Source organism: Alosa alosa, chromosome 11 (genome assembly GCF_017589495.1).
Source record: "Alosa alosa isolate M-15738 ecotype Scorff River chromosome 11, AALO_Geno_1.1, whole genome shotgun sequence".
NCBI lineage: Eukaryota > Metazoa > Chordata > Actinopteri > Clupeiformes > Clupeidae > Alosa > Alosa alosa.
The window spans coordinates 6,642,313-6,661,340 of record NC_063199.1 but is presented as its reverse complement, the minus strand read 5'-3'; the positions used below and the strand labels follow the sequence as shown (position 1 = coordinate 6,661,340).

Genomic DNA, 19,028 nt, shown 5'->3' with positions numbered 1-19,028 from the left:
TGTGTAAATTTTGTCCAACGGGAGCTAGCACCCAGTGTTCTGCATGCCCATTTTATACTGGTAACAAGTACCCAGGAAATCTGCGAGACACTGTGACAATGAGCAATGATGCACGTTACCAAAGTCCTTTTAGGCAAGTCTCTCCACTCGGCGGCTGTTTGACAACGCTTTTTGGGCACTCGTCGGGCATCCATTTCGGCAGAAATGCGTGTGCGCAAGGCTTCACGACACCAATCTTGCTCCAGCGGCGAGATCACAACACATGATTGGCACAATGTCTTTACAACACACCATATGATTGGCTCAATGTATTCACATCATACCACATGATTGGCTCAATGTATTGACATGTCGACGTTTTGCCAAGGAAGGGGTGGGATATGTGTAGACAATGGCCATATTGGCGTGACAAACTAGCCCCATGCATTTCTATTGAGTATTTTTTGAGTGCTGTGTCTCCACATTAGAAAGTCTCTGACGTTACTTTTACCCCTTGAATCCCGGGGAACCAGCTAAACTGATGAAGACTGCAACGTTGGAGGACAGTAAACATTGGTCGTAGTGTTATCCGATTGCGTCAAAGTCCGAAATCATTCAGAGTATATATATAAGTATATATACTCTTTTGATCCCGTGAGGGAAATTTGGTCTCTGCATTTATCCCAATCCATGAATTAGTGAAACACACACAGCACACAGTGAGGTGAAGCACACACTAATCTCAACGCAGTGAGCTGCCTGCAACAACAGCGGTACTCGGGAAGCAGTGAGGGGTTCAAGGGCACTTCAGCCGTGCCTACTGGTCGGGGTTCAAACCGGCAACCCTCCGGTTACAAGTCCGAAGTGCTAACCAGTAGGCCACGGCTGCCCAACATAAAACCCAACATAGAGTAAACATGGTCTAGTGTTATCCAATTGCTTGTAGTGAGATTTTTAAATGCATGCTTGTTGCCGCCCCACGAGTTGGGCCATTACATTGTTCTTGGCCAGACCCTTAATCTTTCTAGACCAGGGTCTGGATTTTCCAGGCTAGGTAACAAGTGGCCTGCTTAAAAAAAACTTCCATTTATCTCCAGGAAATTACCAGAAGAAAGTCAATAAAGGTCAAATAGGTCACTGTAATATATATTTTTTTAGTCCATAACTGTTTCTTTTCTACATCAAAATGTTTTATACTTTCCTTTGCTCATTAGTTGGAGGCCACATGATTATGGTGTCTTGTGTCAGATGGTGTGTCTATTTATGGCACATTCATTGGAACACAAACATATGGCCTGATAAATCAAGCTGTAATAGTGGGCCAAATTACTAAAAATGCAGTCACCTGGTTTACAAGAAATGACAATGCACACAGAGTGGCTCCACATCAATCTGTTTTGTTGCTGTAACTGGTGTTACTGTAATACTGCAAAGTCCACAACATGTTCATGCATGGATCTGCCTGAATACAATATGACCTGAATGAACATTTCACTGAGGCATAAAGATTCTGACTTGAGGATGGTATAGAGGTGTCAATGCCACAATGAGGCTTTAGTGTCATTTGCGTTACATATTAAGGCTGTAACCATAATCATAAAACCTCCTTTATTGCCGAGAACTTTGACTTAAGTCAGGATGTTTAATGATGATGGATAATATGGTAAAAATAATCAGGCAATGTTTTTGAGTCAAGTGAAATGGTGGCAAATTCAGAAACCCAGAATCCCTCACAGGCCCAACCGCAGTGACTACAAACCTGCAGCAGGGAGAGGCATAACCCCGGTCGAACTACATTCCAAGAGCCCTAATGGGACGAGCTTGCAGTGCCTCTACCCTGGCAGCTGCATGAAGGAGCAGTCAGCCCAGAACAACGAGGGAGTGGCTGGATACCAGTGCCACAGAGCAGGAGGGAGCAAGCCTCCTGCTCCAGCACCTTCATGGGACCCAGAGCCCATGCCACTGGCACATTGTTTAGTATCGGTGTTTAGTATTGCACAATGATACCATTTAATGACACGTGGATTGTGATATTATGACTCCTTTTCTGTGTGGATTTTTTAAAATCAAAATTCCCAGTCAGTAGGCTAGCTACATTGAAAATATGCTGACCAACTGAATTATTTCTACTGTGCAGTGCTGATCATGTTCTTGCCATGTGTAGCCTATAGGCTACTAGGCTATGTAAAAAAACATTTTGCACAATAAATGTGTTCAAAAGCCACACTCAACTAGCCTAGAAATCTAGACGCACCCTAGCGGCAGCAAATGTGGGTCTGGCTTATTTTTTACTTCCAGTTTCAACTTCCCAGAAACCATGCTCCTTCACAGATGATCACCGGATAAAGTCTATGACGTAACATACCAACTAGCCCCTCAGATCACTTTCCGATTGTCATTCAGTCTCGCATTGAGCAGCTGTAGAGTGCGACGAGACACAGCGCAAGCAACCTACCGGAACAACATACAGGTAACAATTATTGCCAAATTACATTGAGATATTAATGTCAACAATTATTAAGAGATTATGGATAGATTGGGTAACTAACTCATAATCTGAGAAACAGTCGTTCGTTGACTGCATTCAAGGACAGGAGCAGGCTTCACACAATCCCTCTTTTTATGCTTTAAGAGCTGGGCCAAACGTACAGGTAATCAGAACAGGAGAAAATGCCGCACTTTGCATGTCAGTCTTTTTATTGCACAGACGCATTTCAATGATAATGATATGCAAAGTGCTGTTCTCCTTTTCATTGATAGTAGCCGTGCGTGCGAGCGAGCGCCTCGAGCAGATCATACTACTTACAACCGGACCCGCGTCACACAGAGCAGGTTGTTTGCGCCATGCCCCTTTTGAGGGGAAAACATTCCCTCAGAACAAGCCAGAGTGAACCGGTAGACATGTACCAACCACACAGCTAAGAACTCCTGCGATTTCCCGTTTATTCCTGAGTTTCTTTTTGCCTACCATGTCCTCGTAAAAAAATTATCCAGTACCCCCAAAGAGACAGACATATCAGTTTTGGGGGTCAGATAATTTTTCTGATATTGTGAAAAAATATCTTTACAGTTGGCTACAATACAAGTCAACTCCTATTTTCACTAGGAAAAATTGATGTCAGATCAATCTGACATCAAAAGATGTCAGACACCCCTATTATGGACCGTACCATTTTTAACCACCGTGGCTAGAAGCAACGGAGATAGATAACGACTTCAACTTCTCAAGCGCGTTGAATGACAAAACACTAGGTAGATTCCTCCAGTAACCTAAATTTGGTTTGCTGCTGACGTGCATGGGTAAATGTAAGTTGCTAGCAGACGTCTAGCTTGTTGAAAATGTGCTATTTTACAACCTTCATGTTTTAACGTGTTTTGTTCTTTCATAGCTCATGACTGAGTCATAGTCATGTCTTCATACATTTAATTACCGGCTACCTGCTACTTACCCACTGAGGCTAGTAAAGTGGACCTTGGTTAGTAAGCAAGATAATTCTCTATTTAAATAATTTATTATTATTATTTTACATTGTGGTGAGGTAAAATCGATTGTCATTTCCAAGGAGATGAACTCCAGTCTATAGCCTAGGTGTCCATTCTCCATTTTTTCTTGAATAAATTATTGTGCCCTTTTGAAATTAGTTTGGCACAGATCCTGTGTTGTTTTTATATTATGCACAAGAGGGTCTGATGTAGCTAAGCCTACATAACATCAGTGAAACCTGTGAAAAACATAAAAAGAGCCAAGTAGCCTAGGCTAAATAGTAGGCTACATGCTAGTATTTGAATTTGTTTTTAATATAGTATTGTTTTTACATTCTGGTTATCGGATTCTTGTAGGTTACCGCTCTGTAGTTCTTCTGTGGTAGTATGTTTTTTCATAGTATGCTCCTTATTAATCACATTAAAGATTGCTCAGGTTTCACATATCTAGGCAAGGCTTTGAACCGGTTCATGGAACGAAAATGAAAACCAGAAACTTTTGCCATTTTGCTAGGAACATAAACGAAACCAGAAACTTTATGATTATTTTATGTTCCGGAACAGAAACGATTTTTTAAAATAGTGGTAACCAGTTAATACCGGTTCTTTTTTTGTTCCTGGGAAAGTTTTGTGTCTTCAGTGAAATGGTGAGGGTCACCACCTGTCAATGAATGCAGGGAGAGTGCAGACAGACAGAGCTTGCCACTAGCAGGCAATCAAAAGGCCTATTAAGTCTCCAAATCTGAATGATTTCATTTCACCTGTTTTCTTTTTTTACTAGGCCGTGACGAACATTGTTGGAAAAACCTAGCATTAACATTAAGGCTACAGCTTTAATTTATTTGGATAAACATAATAGTCCTCATTTTGACATTTAGACAATGGGAAGGCATCCAAGAATCCAATATTACAGTACCCACCAAAAATATACTTTTTTTGTTTGACCAGGCCTAGTGTTTGTTTGCTGTAGGATAGAGTCTAAAAGACAATATTGTGACTATTAATAGCCGTTTTGAAAGCATACGTATATTTTTTTCCGACAGCTGACATGGAACGTTATTAACCGGTTCTGGAACAATATTTTTTTGTTCTAACCGGTTCGGGAACGTCAATTTTAGGGTGGGAACCAAAACCAGAAACGTTAAAATACTGTTTCTGTTCAGAACGAACCAATTGACAAAAAAATCTGGTTCAAAGTCCTGTCTCTAGGCAATTGTGTTGATTTGACACTGACTACCATAGACTATAATGGAAAATTGGTTTCTGTTTATACAGTAGGCTATAATAGAGGGTTGGATCCAGGTCTTATGAAATCTAAAAATAAACCAAATCAATATGTTATGAAATAGGCAATAGGCTTCTTGTAAATGTATTACTTTTACTAGTAATTAGAATGGTATTTCAGTGCACTTAACTTCTAACTTTTGAGAGTTGATCAAAACAGTTCTCTTTTGGATATAATAACAATGAGATATTCTGTAGCCAACTGATTATCAGTTTGTTGCATGTTTACACTTTGTATGTGTGTTGCACAACACATGTTGCACTTGGCGATCACAATAGGGATTGATATGGTAGTGGACCATGATGGTCATAGAAGAAGTGAAGGAGCAGTACCCCCCAATTATGGTGGGGTAATTCGCACTCTACCTCGCACTCTGCAGGATAGCCTACTTAGGATGAGGTCATGTTTGATAGTTCTCGACACATGAATAAATACTTATTTAACATGTGAACAAAACGGTATCAACTTTTTTTAAAAGTTTGCATGATAGTTCATGATAATTCCAGGATGCAATATTTTTCCCCCAGGATGGTAGGGAAGGTACCGCCTTTTTCGTCTATGATTGGCTAGAAGGGGTCTCGCCCGATTGGTTATTTGATTTGGCTGTGAAACGTCATGTCACGTTCATGACAAGTGGTCGGCTAGTCTGTTTTGATCGTCTTTACAACAGAAGTAGCCTAAAAGAAGTCAATCCAACAGGCTACTAAGAAAAGCGAAGTGCGTGCCGTCAGATTTATATTCCAAGTTCACAATTTCATAACATGTTTAGATCGTGTTTAGATTAGTCCTAGCTGTTTGTGGGAGTTTTGTGATGAACGTGAACTTGGGAGTACAAATCTGACCCGCATTTCGTAAATTTGCCGTGGCTCGAGCACTGATTTATCCTATTAAGGAGTGGCCCACATAAGCAGACGTATGCATTGCCTGGGTTTTAAGATGTATGCAATACAATCAAATGCCATTTTGTGTGTAGTGCAGTGCAGGTCTGTCCCTATTCCAGACTAATGGAAACTAGTGATGCATCATCATGCTGCTCAGCTTTGAATTAAGGTCCATTAAATAATACACACAATTACAGAGGGAACTAGGTATGGAAAGCAATGACACATTTAATGACTATTGTAGCCTATACTGCAGGGGAGTAACACTGACAACAACCTCTAACAGTTAGACTCCAAGTTTTCCCAACCAGCAAATAGGCTTAGAACAGCAGCACAATAACAGAACAGTCAACACAGAGTTCATTAAAGCTCCCTGATGTGACGAGAGATGTGTTGGTCCTAACTTGTATCCTGCCTGCTCAACAGAAACTATTTAATGAAACTATTACCTCCAAATTATTACCAAAGTAAAGGTATGATAATTTGTAATAGGCTACCACAGATTAATGAAGCCACAGACAGCCAATTGCATAAAAGACACCACAGTATAACTCAAATATGACAGATTTTATTTATTGTGAACCTAATATTGCATACTGTAAGTGCGGATCTGGAGAATCTAGAATCTAGAAACAATCTCTTCCCTACAAACTCTGATGCTTGCAGCATAGTTGTCATTTCAAAGTAGCCTAATAGCCTAAACAATATAGTGCATCAACATTAACTGCATGTTAAACATTAGTAATTATTGTGTGTGTGTGTGTGTGTGTGTGTCAGAGTAAGTATTATGTTTATTTCGACCAACACATCTATAGCGCTTTTCTAAGTAGCCTGTTGGATTGACTTCATTTAGGCTACTTCTGTTGTAAAGACGATCAAAACAGACTGCCATGAACATGAGATGACGTTTCACGGCCAAATCAAATAACCAATCGGGCGAGAGCCCTTGTAGCCAATCAGAGGCGAAAAAGACGGTACCTTCCCCTACCATCCTGGGGGAAAAAATATCAATTCCAGGATATACAGTAAAGATCTTTTCTTGGTTTATCTAGTCATTTATTGTCGCTAATAAATCACTACGAACTTGTTTGAAAGTTGACAGACGTGGGAGGGAACTTTTCACCTTGGCAGCTTGGACCATAGATATATAGAATGGCTAGATTAGGGGTCGACCAATTATTGGCCTGGCCGATTATTAGGGCCGATATTTAGCATTTTTATAATAATCGGTATTGGTAATTTTTTCCGATAAGCCGATATTGAAATGGATAAAGAATGAAACGCGCTATTTTGTCTGTAAAGCGTCTCTCACTCCCTGCATTTCCTACTCTGTGGTCAAGAGCATTGTCCCGCCCACTACACCGTCTGATTTGTTAGTTAGCACGAATGCAGCCAATCAGGATCGAAGACTGAACACAGACAAAGTTTAGGATTCTCACTGAGGCAGACTGGGCTTCAGTTGTAGCCTACGGAGCTATTTTTTGAAGGTAAGGAAGGTAGCCTACATCAGTGGTTTTCAAAGTGGGGGCCGCGAGGGGGTGCCAGGGGGGCCTCAGCAAGTTGGAGGGAAAAATAAAAGCAAGAAATAAATACATTTGAAACATTTAAAATATACTATGAGGGTTGTTATACAATGCCATTATAATAATGTGACGCATATCTGAATATATTTCCCATGATAATGACTGGGAATAATAGTAGAGTGATGGCTCTCATATAGCAGAAAGACCCAAATTAAATTTTTACACACTGTATTTTTACATTTGCCGTAGTATTGTCAATGGGTTTAATTAATAAAACATCAAGGGGGTCCTTGGCCAGAACCTAGTGGTATTTGGGGGGCCTTGTCGTGGAAAAGTTTGGGAACCCCTGGCCTACATTGCTGAAGTTGCAGTGAATCACAATCATCTACACTGAAGTTACAAAAACACCACTTTGTAAGCTATTGTCTCTTTGATCCGGATCAATAAGTAAAGCACCCACTTCCTTCATTTAGCGAATTACCGATTGATGCACGTTACTGATGCTGTTTACTAGTTAGCCCACAAACTCGGGTTCTGCGCGTTGGGAGTTCTCTGCCTCCGCCTCGTTCGTTAATTGTGAATAACGGGACACCTCGGCGGACATAGTACAGACAAGTCCTAAATTATGCGATAGCGAACGTCAAAAAGTCTAATTGCTCCTTTTTGAAACGGACTGTCAGAAAAGACTACATGCACCCAGGGCCAAATTTAATCCGACCTGAACAAAATCGCGTCATCAGCTGGCTATTAACGTGCCTTTTAGGCTCTCAAAAGTGTAGTTTATAGCCTACACATGGACACAAATTGCATGCTTAAATAGCCTAAGAACTATTTTAAAACTGTTTTGTTAAACTATTCAACCGTAACACTTGCCATCACGCATGCTCCTCTCCCTCTCCCTCTCTCGTGCACTCACACACACGATGGCAAAGCATCCTCTTTGTGACAGGTCCCTTAACAAGCACATAGCCCATTGTGCAGGCCTACTCTATGAAAATAATTGCTATCACTCAGCTCTTGGATTAACATGATACACAGGATTTACACTTGCAAAGTGATGCAAGTTGATAGACAATTGTGTATCAAAAGAAGAAAGAAAAGTTTGCATAATTAAATTATTTTTAATTAAATTTTTGCAGCATATAGCCTTTACTATCTACCCCCCTTTTTGACAACTGACATATCGGTTTTACATATCGGTTATCTGCCTCCTGTTTTGGAAATAATTGATATCGGTATCGGCCCTGAAAAAAACATATTGTTCGATCCGTAGGGTAGATGTCTTATGGTGGAGTCTCCAACTGTACTCCAACTCCATGAACTGTAAAAGAAAAAAAAAAATTCCCGCTGTATTCTCCATAAAGAGTAAAGTAAATGATGTACTTATTTCCGGAATTGACGTCACTTCCTGGACTCGTCTGAAGCTGGTCTGAGGTCTCTAAATAGGCGTGTTCGACTTGAGGCAGATCTGTGCAGATCTGACTTGATGTGATGCATGCTGGGTTGAACACAATGCATACTGGGATGAGCATAATGCTTGCTGGTTAGAAATTCTGTCCGACTTCTGTCAGCCCGGAGAGGGACTTACCACCGTGACACCATGTCACATGACCTTAAAATATCACGGGAGTCTTAGCCTGCAGACAGATCTTGCAGTTGCCTTCCACGAGCTAAAACACGCCCTCATGACGTCAGTTCAAAGACATGATAGGGCCATTTGGGAGGAATGTCCTCATGACGATTATGACGGGAGTCTCATGCTGCTTCCTTATGTTGGAATATGCGAAAATAAACAGAAATCGAAGGGATACCTTCTTATATGTGATTTCTATGTGCTTCTTATATGTGCTCCTCCCGGCTAGCCTCTGAAGATCACGTTTACGTAGAAAGCCAGACCAAGTCAGACCTGCCTCAAGTCGAACACACCTAATGACTTAACCCCTACTGCTCCAACGGCATCATCGGCGGCAGAGAATAGGCGTGTTCGACTTGAGGCAGATCTGACTTGGTCTGGCTTTCACGTAAACGTGATCTTCAGAGGCTAACGGGAGGAGCTACAACAGCTCATCCGGACAGTCAGGCTACAGTCTGCCTGACATGACTTCATGGGAGATATCATGAATTTTGTTTGGAATAAATACAGCAGAACTTTCATTCTTACTCATTAAAATGAGCATGATGACTGACAAAATAAATTCTTATGATGTAGTTTAAATAAACCACTGTTGTCATACAGTTAACAGGCCTGCATTGTAGCACATAAATTCAATATCAAGTGTTTTCCCTATATGTGTTGTGATATCATGAGAGGCTACACGGCTCTCGGCGGGACAGTTCAGCAGTGCAAGGACACAAATTTAGGGTATAACGAAGGTTTTAATCAAGTTCTGGGGAATTAACAAAAGGTAACTGAGGATAAGGTTGATTGTTCAACCGTCAAAACTAAACAAAGGTCTTTTCAAGCGAAAAAGTCATAGTCCCGATTCCCTCAGGTAAATCTCTTTGTGAAAACTAGTCTTCAGCCTTACTTTAGACAGCACCGCAGCCCGTGGCCAATCCGTGGTAAGTATTCCAGTCTTCAGGTAAGTATTCCAGTCTTCAGGTAAGTATTCCAGTCTTCAGGTAAGTATTCCAGTCTTCAGGTAGAAAGTGCCACTTCGACCGTCTGTAGCTCCTCTGAGAGCACAACTTGAGCTTGTCCCTCAAATCCCACTCTCCCACCAACTGTGTCTCTGGGCCTTAAAAGCCCTTCAGCTCATCAGGCCCCTGATCGGGTCTCAGGTGTGTTGGGATATCGTAGTGTTTGAGGGGTGGAGTTTCCAACTCCCCAGCAGATGGAGCCAAAGCGGTCCGTGACTGCAGCCATCTCAGGGGAACGAAGGCCCCTCCAGAGCGCAGCCTCCTCATTGACATCACAGTGTGTCTATCTATTTAGCCAACAGCAGAAAATAACAGAATATCCAAACGTTTTCAGTAGGCTAGCCTACCATTGTTGCAGAAATCACATATAAGAAGGTATCCCTTCGATTTCTGTTTATTTTCGCATATTCCAACATAAGGAAGCAGCATGAGACTCCCGTCAAAATGGTCATGAGGAGATTCCTCCCAAATGGCCCTATCACGTCTTTGAACTGACGTCATGAGGGCGTGTTTCAGCTCGTGCAGCTCGTGGAAGGCAACTGCAAGATCTGTCTGCAGGCTAAGACTCCCGCGATATTTTAAGGCCATGTGACATGGTGTCACGGTGGTAAGTCCCTCCCCGGCTGACAGAAGTCGGACAGAATTTCTAACCAGCAAGCATTGTGTCCATCGCAGTATGCATTGTGTTCAACCCAGCATGCATCACATCAAGTCAGATCTGCACAGATCTGCCTCAAGTCGAACACGCCTAATGTCTAATAAGGGGAGAACCTCCACTCTAGGGAAACTCCCGGTTTTTGAACTGGTTGCAGTTCCTCTTCTGGTTCCACATGAGGGTGCTCACGAATAAGTGCAGAATGAATGGAGGTCTATGGAGCTGTACCCCTCAAATCCACTTTTCTCTGGATATAATTTTTTGCCCAGAAATTTGAAATGCGAAAGAGGGTGCAGAGAAAATACAGACCGCTATATTATATTTTTTGAGTCACTTATTTGTTCTAAAAAGCCTTTCAAAAGTGTCAATGACGTCATTCATTAGCAGAAAGCTAGTGTGTTGTGGGCAACAACGACCTAACCTGTAAGAAATCGAAAGGACGTAAGTACTCGTTCATTCAACTTTTGACCTATAATCCATATTGAGCTTGCAGAAACCACAATCAAATCTTCGATTTTTCAACGACAACCAGGTGAAAGAGATACATTTAGCCGTCTAGCTCCATAGACCCCCATTGTTTTTGCACTTATTCGTGATTGCCCCTAGCGGAACTACAACAGATTGCAGGTACAATGGAGTTAATAGGGAGTGATCCGGCTCTCCGTAAACGGGCTCTGATCGGCGGCCATCTAGTGGGCTCTGTGGTACCTGATGGCTCTTCTTCTACTAAAGGCAGAACAATGCCCCCAGGCTATAACAAGGACACCTGTCATTACAGTGCACCATTGAAACACAATGTTGAGTTAGCGAGCTGACTGTGGCAAGATGGCCGCGAGGTGCGGACGTCAACCTCCATTGGCAAGCAGCGTGGACGAGACATTTAGCCATTCTATATATATCGATGGCTTGGACCAGGGATCGCACAATTCCGACTGAAAACGCTTCCGCATAGTTTGCTCTTGTTTCCTCGCGTATCGGCCCTTTCTCCTCTCTCCTTGTTCTCCCCTCCTCTGGTTGCAATTAGACAAATGAAACATCCTCAATGATGTCGAGCTTTGAACTATTTCCGGGGCACACGCTGGAGGACCGAGGAGAGAGGCCGCATGCAAATAGATGTTTGGGATCTACCCAATGCAAACTGATTTGTATATTTTGTGGACAACAGGCGTTACAATGTTACTTGGTTTTGTACCTAACAAAGAACCTTACAGGCTACCCACCACCCCAAACCATGGCTACCTGCAATTACATCACCGTCACAGTAGGCCTATGTATTTTGACACACTAAAGGCATTCTGTCCACGAAATAAGGCATGTTACACTTTGTGCCTCATATTTTTGGATAGACAATTCCTACAAATTTAAAGGGACACTTCACCCATTTGCATTAAGCTTTGTATCGTTAGAAACTCAAGTCAAATTTTTGAATGGTCGTGCATTATTCCCTCACTTTCCCCTGAGATGGGAAAATACGGATTTCAGTGTTGCAGTTCCTGCTTACAATTATGTAAAAATCGTAATTTTGCTTCATTATAAGCAGAAAGTCCCATATCTTTGTAGAGGACTTGAGACTACAAACACTCATTTCTCATTTTTACGCACTCACGCTACATACCTATTACAGATCTGTGGGTGGGACTTCACTTGCAGAAACTAAAACCAATATCCTCCATCTTTTTTTTAAGCTAAGCTAACAGGCTAGGCTCTTGGTCTGCGGAGAATGCTGATAAGTAACTACGATGGCGGATGATAGTTTTGCAAATTACAAATTATCGCACAAATTAGTAGCGCATTAGTTAATTGTCGGATATGCTAGCCTGAAGTTCTGATTAACTTAGTTGAAATAATACTTTCCAACAGCTTCTTCAAAAAATCAGGAAGGTTCTACCTACAACTACAAGGTACAGCGCCATTCGCACCATCATATGCCTGTTTAGTCATGGGCCGTTGGGAAGATAAGTGCATGCTCAACAGCCTTAATCCTTTCCATTCAAGAATCGTGCTTTGGCACAGATATATAGATGATGTGCTTTTAATATGGAAAGGTACTAGGAATTAAACGACTTTCTGTCTTATGCTAACTCTAACTACATATCTTTTACTATGGAGCATGACTAGGGTTACCACACGTTCTGGTTTTCCCGGGATTGTTCTCTTTTTTTAATGTCTGTCCCGGAAAATTGATAAGCTTTCCCGGGACACCAAATGTCCCGTTTTTTGGTGCAAATGCACTTTTTTTTAAAGTATTCCCTAGTTTCACTTTCAATAAAACCTACGTTCCGCTCCTGCAATCCTACTATTTTCCTACTATATTCCTACTAAGTTATCTTGATTGTATCCAGCTGTCGGAGGCAGGGATGCGCGTATTTGATTGGTGTTAATGCAGACCTGCGAAACAAAAGTTTACCCATCAGCATCACCTAGCAACTACCAGCCCATGTCCAAGAAGAGCATGTCCAAGAGTAGTGAGAAATTATGAGTCGATTTGGCAGATTGGAGAGGGTAGCCAATAGTAAGTTGTTGGTGAAAACATTGGTAACAACTTAAAATGCATAGTAGCCTATTGTTAATGTTTTATGGATTAGCTAAAAGAGCAGGTGAAAGGGCATTATAAGAACCGTTTAGACTCAGCAACCTAAAGTGACAATGAATGCACCATTTATAGTTAAACAGTAACATTTGCAGCATTTGTTAATAATTTATTATTTAAAACCAGAAATAGGCCTAGTATAACTATGAATTATATGAATTATCAAAATGATAACTTTTTTTTTTTTTTTTTTGGGGGGGTCGCCAATGAATGTCCCGGATTTTCACAAATCAAATGTGCCAACCCTAAGCATGACTCCCATTCGATTGACTTTTTAGACCTTACAATCTTGAAAGATGTGAACAATACACTGCAAACTACAATCTACGGAAAACCACTGAGTAGAAATACTCTGCTCCGAGCAGACAGCAACCATCCTACCCATTTAATTCGCAATATTCCAACGGGTCAATTTTTAAGAGTGAGAATAAACTGTAGCTCCACCCCTAGACTTTATGTCTAGAGCATCTCAACTGGCGCAGTGTTTTGCTCAACGGGGGTATGCGAAAGAAAATATTGAAAACGCTTGGGAAAAGACTTTAACTTTTGATCGTTCTTCCCTTCTACGTCAATTAAAAATCTGAGTATCAGAACACAAAACAGCAATACTAAAAATACCACTTATGCCATGGCAAGACATTACTGTATATGCAGGCTAACCATGGCTCTCCAGCTTCACTAAAATGCGGGATAGAACGAATCACCACACCCTCCAGAGACGGAGATATGATTAAAAATTTGTTTTGGATATTTACTTTAGACACACTGGAACCTCATGGCCTTAATGAGGAATTAAATCTATCATGTTTCTTGTAGACTGACATGCGTACTAAATTAACTTAGATTAGTCTTTTTGCATTGATCTTAATGGCATTTTATACTGATGAGAGTATTTATTGGAATTGGCATTTACTTGATGTTACCATGCATGTGATTTCTATGTCTGCTTTTTCTATGTCTTTTTATATCTGTAATATTGTCCCTGTGTCTATAACCACTGCTTAACATATTTACAATTTCAGGACTGATAATGTTTTGAGTGTAGCCTACTTCTATGGTAGTCATAGGAAGACTGAGGTACCGCCCTCTACACACCTGTCAGATGATCCTGTTTAGCTTAATAGGATACCACCACCTATGCCTTTCATAATAGACTCTGACGAAGATGTGGGTGCACGTTGAAATGTTAGTCCCTTGTATGTTGGCACCTTAAAAAAAATCTAAAGATTTAACATCTGTGCTGCTCCGGTGAACTATGTCTCTCTCTCTACAATTAGTCCTCTCCCGTTGATGCACAAGATTGTTTACCAGAGAAGCGTGAAGGAATTATTTCTTTCTGGCAGTGTGTTTGTGGTTTGTGCAATATGAACTGATAGTTAAACCAAACATTATTCATTGAGCGTTTTGAGCATTATGGTCACCTGTGCAATTGTCGGGACCATCTGTAGCCTACAAGAGAATTCACAAAACAACAAAAAAGTCCATACAGCTAAAGCTATAAGGCTAAAAGTTTGACAGATGACAATAATGTGTGAATATGCTTCCTGTACAGATTTTTTCATGCTTAAAATGATGGTATAAAAAAGTATACAATTATACAATTTTACTGAAAGTAAATTGTATAGCCTAATATGTGTGTTATTTTCAGTATTATTATAAGTCAGCACTTTGGTCAACTGTTGTTGTTTTGTAAATGCGCTATATAAATAAATTGACATTGACATTTATATATATGGAACCCTTGAGGTGTCATTGCAAGATATTTTTGTGTATATCCAGAAAATGTGCATTCATTTTACTAAATTGTGTGCTCATTTTACTAAATCGTGCTCTCATTTGAATCTTTGTAAAATGAGCATAGAATTTAGTAAAAGATTTAGTAAAATGAGTACACAATATTCAAAATTGTGCGCACAATCTAGTAAAATGTGTGCACAATTTAGTAAAATGTAAAATACCTTGCAATGACACCTCCCAGGCTCCGTAGAATTTGACAACATATATTTCATTATGACTGATTCCATTTCTGTCAATTTATTTCATCCTCTAGGAAATGTGACACGTTGAAGACCTGTTAATTCTTCCAATTGGAATTCAGACAATAGGACAATTAAGAAAATATGGAATAAACCTTTGACAACATTTACAATTACAAAAATAAGTCAACTGTGGGACTAATGAGACATCTTTGAAAAGAAAAAAGAATACATGAAAGGCCGGAATGGAGTTATCCAAGAAGGAGCAGACCGAAAAGGAGTTGTCAGAAAAATCTATAGCTCAGGTTAAGGAAAGTCTAAGAAGGCTTGAGAACTGGGTTAAAGAGGGCAAAGATCGAAATGATGCTAAAGTCAAAGACATGGAAGAAAAGATTTGCATAGCTTTGGATGTCCCAAGTGAAAGCTGGATAAAAACTGGTCAAACTTTAAAAGGTGTCATAGAAAACTTGCATAAACATCTGGACATTGTACAGAAAGTAACATCCTCATCTGAGATGATTTCAGATAAAGATGTCCTGAAGAATGCATCAGGAAGTTTGGCTTTGGAAGGTGTTTACAAAACTGGTAATCCTGTAGACTTGCTGATGAAAAGAGAGCAGCTCATTGAGATTCCAGATTCATTTTCACTTAACAGCCCAAAGCAATGTACCAGGTATGAGCAAAAAGAATTTTCATCCCACAAATCAGAAAGACATTTTCACAAGGTTATGGAGAAACTAGGCTATAGCTTTAGCTCTGAATTTAGCATTGGGTTCAAAGGCTTCAGCTTTGGTTCTGGAGTACAAAAAAAAGAATTCAGCGAGACAGAGGAAACAAGTTCAAATTCACAAGAAGAATCCTACATCCTGCACACAAAATACAACTACATCCCACTTGCATCTGGATTTTTTCAGAAGGATGGACTTAAACTTTCTACTGGAGCTATTAATGCCCTTAAAGAAATTGAGAAGGTAATTTTGTATTCTAATGACTGCAGACAAACCAGCAAAGTTGGAGGGTTTTTTGAGAGATACGGGTCCCATGTGAACCAGGGCCCTCTACACTTTGGTGGAGTTTTCTGGTGGAGAGCTTCTGCATCAGGCTTCAGAAGTACTGATTTGTCAGAGGTAAAAAAGTTGACTTCAGAATCTCTTGATGCTTACTGTGGTGCTGGATTTGGATTTGGTACGCTGTCCGTCTCAGGCAAAGTAGCAACATCTTCCACGCAGCTGAAGGGGTCTTTCACAGGGAAATACAGAGAGGACCTGATGAGTCAAGTTCAGCTGTCAGTCAGTAAAACTGGTGGTCCTGCTGAGATTGATGACTACTTGCAGTGGAAAACCCATCTTGCCATTAAAAACAGAACGTGGAGTCTTATTGACAGAGGAACAAACCTGGTTCCTGTCTGGGAAATAGTGCTGGCTTCCCACAGAGATGATTTTGAAGATGTGTCCAATTTAAGCAGAATATTGATGGAGGCATACACAGACATTACCAAAGAAAATGTGGAAGAAGTGCGGGGAGAGAACATTCTTTTGGAAGAGGAAAAAGCAGAAACTCTGATTCAGTCAGTAAAGGGATGGATTGCCACTGACTGTGAAATATTATTGACAAAGTTGTTGAACTTCAAAAACAGTCTCTTTGAGAAAACAGGATCCCACAAAATCTGGTTTCGGAAATGCCTCTCAAATGAGATTCTTCAAAATTATCTGCTTGAAGTGGCTACAGCAAACAGCAAATCCGAAGCTGTAAACTTAAGAATTTTAACAAGCTCCCTGTTGGAACCATATCTTTATAATACAGTGGAGAACTTCCCAAACAGAAAGACCATTGTGAAATGGGCTTACCAAACTGAAGGCGACTCCCATGACCAAGTTTCTGTTTCTGAATACTCAGATCTAAGTAGAATCTTGCAGTCTGTCAAAAAAGAACTGGAGGAAAGCAATCATGCCTTCAGGTCTGCTGAACAGGAACACAGTGCAAACATAAAAGCTACAAAAACTGTGGCTCTCTCACTTAAATCATTTTGTAAGACCTTGGGAGAAAATGATCAAAAGGAAACTGAACTGTTGGTACTATCCATAATCACAGTTTTAGGGTACAACAGAGAAAATAGGACATTTAATCATGCTCTGTGTATGAATGAAATCATATTCTTGCAGTCTGAACTGCAAAAACATTTAACATGTTACCCTCTCTAAAAGAACAGTGTTCCATTAGGGCACAGGCCTACCTGTTGCATACGGCTTTGACTGTTTCCACCAACGCATACATAATTATTTCACCTAAAGAAAAGAGAGAAAGATTGGAATTCATACAAACACAACTAAAGAGCAAGCTTTCAAGTCACATTGAATCAGTGATTGAGAAAAACCGTGATGATTGGGAATCCCTGGAGAGTGCATTACATTCCATCATAATGGGTAAGCAGATGAGTGATGGAAGTACGTCAGTGGAGGAGTCAGTCAGTCAGCTGGAAAGTATTCTAATGAAGCCATTGGCAATTTTATCTGAGGTTCAGACAACAGATGAGCACAACACATCAGTGATGGACAAAAGTGAAAACACAAGCAACTTCATGGATCTGCTTCTGAAGTTAGGTCTACAAGACTCCTACCCCAAAAAGATGACAAAATCTAATGTTCTTGTCACAGACAGATTATCGTTGAGTGTAAAAGAGCCCACAACAGAAAAAGACTTGAGCTCTCTGTATCTCTACAAACTCATGACGTTAGACTACAGAGCCAGGTATCTATTTGTAAAACCTGAAGCAACTATCTTGAATTTTGATCCTGAGAATGATGATGACTTCTTTGATGTTGATGATAAATCGGAAATAGTGCTGAGCAGCAGACAGGCACAGGTTCATCCAATGGATGTACACATGGCCATTTTCCACTGTTCCAATGACTTCTTGCGACAGTACATCTTTACAAAGCTCTCGGCATGTCAGTTTAGCCTACCCTTCTTAGTGCCCAACCCCTATACAGGTGAAGTGGAATTCCCCCTCTGGGCACTCCGACACATCAGGAAATCATGGCATAGCAAAATACAAGGTGTATCTGACACCTGCGGAAAGTACCATAACAGACAAATGTTCAATACACCAGTGCCAATTGTGTCCTTCATCAGATTGGGAGTTTCTGATTCCAATTCCAAGTCACAGATATTAAATTGTGTCATTAGCAAACAGAGGCATGATATGTTCTTCCACCGTCATTGCAAAGGCAGCACTCCAGACAGCCTGCTTATGCAGGGAGTTGTGGAGATTGCATGGTATTGTCCTGGAGGGAAGGAAGATGATGTATTTGATGACTGTGTGGCCTTTCTAAACCTTCATGGTGATGCTGCAGAATATCCAAAACAACTTGAATTTCTTCAAGCAGTAAGTACAGTCAATGTGCTTCTACTTTCAGAGCATCCTTTGAGCAAAACCGCTAAAGAGGTCTCCCAGAAACTATCCAAGTCCTCTGTCCCCTTAATATGCTTGTTCTCAAGTGCGGACAGACTTCAGCAGTCAAATAACCCTACAAAGGTGAAACTAGCTGCAAAGAATAGGAATCAAGCTAAATTAACAGAGGAACTGATTTCAAGTATCAAACACTGCCTCACTGGAAATAAGCAGACCGTGTCAATTGAAGGGTGCTGTGAAGAGGCAAGGAAACAACAGTTCATAATCGATGAGGATAAGCAATCATGTAAAGATGGGTATGCACTGGCCCAAACCTTAATGTGCCTTCTGAAGGATGTAAATTTATCCAATCTTAAGGAAAGGATTTTACCACTACAGGGTAAATTGTGGCATGATTGGTGTAAAAAAGACAAAGAGCAATATCGATTGCAATCCAAAGAAAATGAAGGTATTGAAGAACAGCTGAGTAAAATCTCAGCTGAGAGGACTAATATCCGGAAGGGACAACTTCATGCAGCCACTCCTCTCAATGACTTCATGAGATCATTCCTGGAATGCTTAACAGTACCTTCTCAGTTTGAAGACACACATCTGTATACGTTGC

At 40.7% G+C, this 19,028-nt stretch overlaps 1 protein-coding gene across 1 annotated transcript; it reads left to right on the top strand.

Moving 5' to 3' along the window:
* The first annotated feature begins 2,349 nt into the window (after positions 1 to 2,349).
* LOC125303179 (interferon-induced very large GTPase 1-like) lies at positions 2,350 to 17,678 on the top strand. The gene is made up of 2 exons (XM_048256748.1): positions 2,350 to 2,449; positions 15,087 to 17,678. The coding sequence occupies exon 2, from the start codon at positions 15,258 to 15,260 to the stop codon at positions 17,211 to 17,213; it is 1,956 nt and encodes a 651-aa protein (XP_048112705.1). The 5' UTR covers positions 2,350 to 2,449; positions 15,087 to 15,257; the 3' UTR covers positions 17,214 to 17,678.
* Positions 17,679 to 19,028: the final 1,350 nt, after the last annotated feature.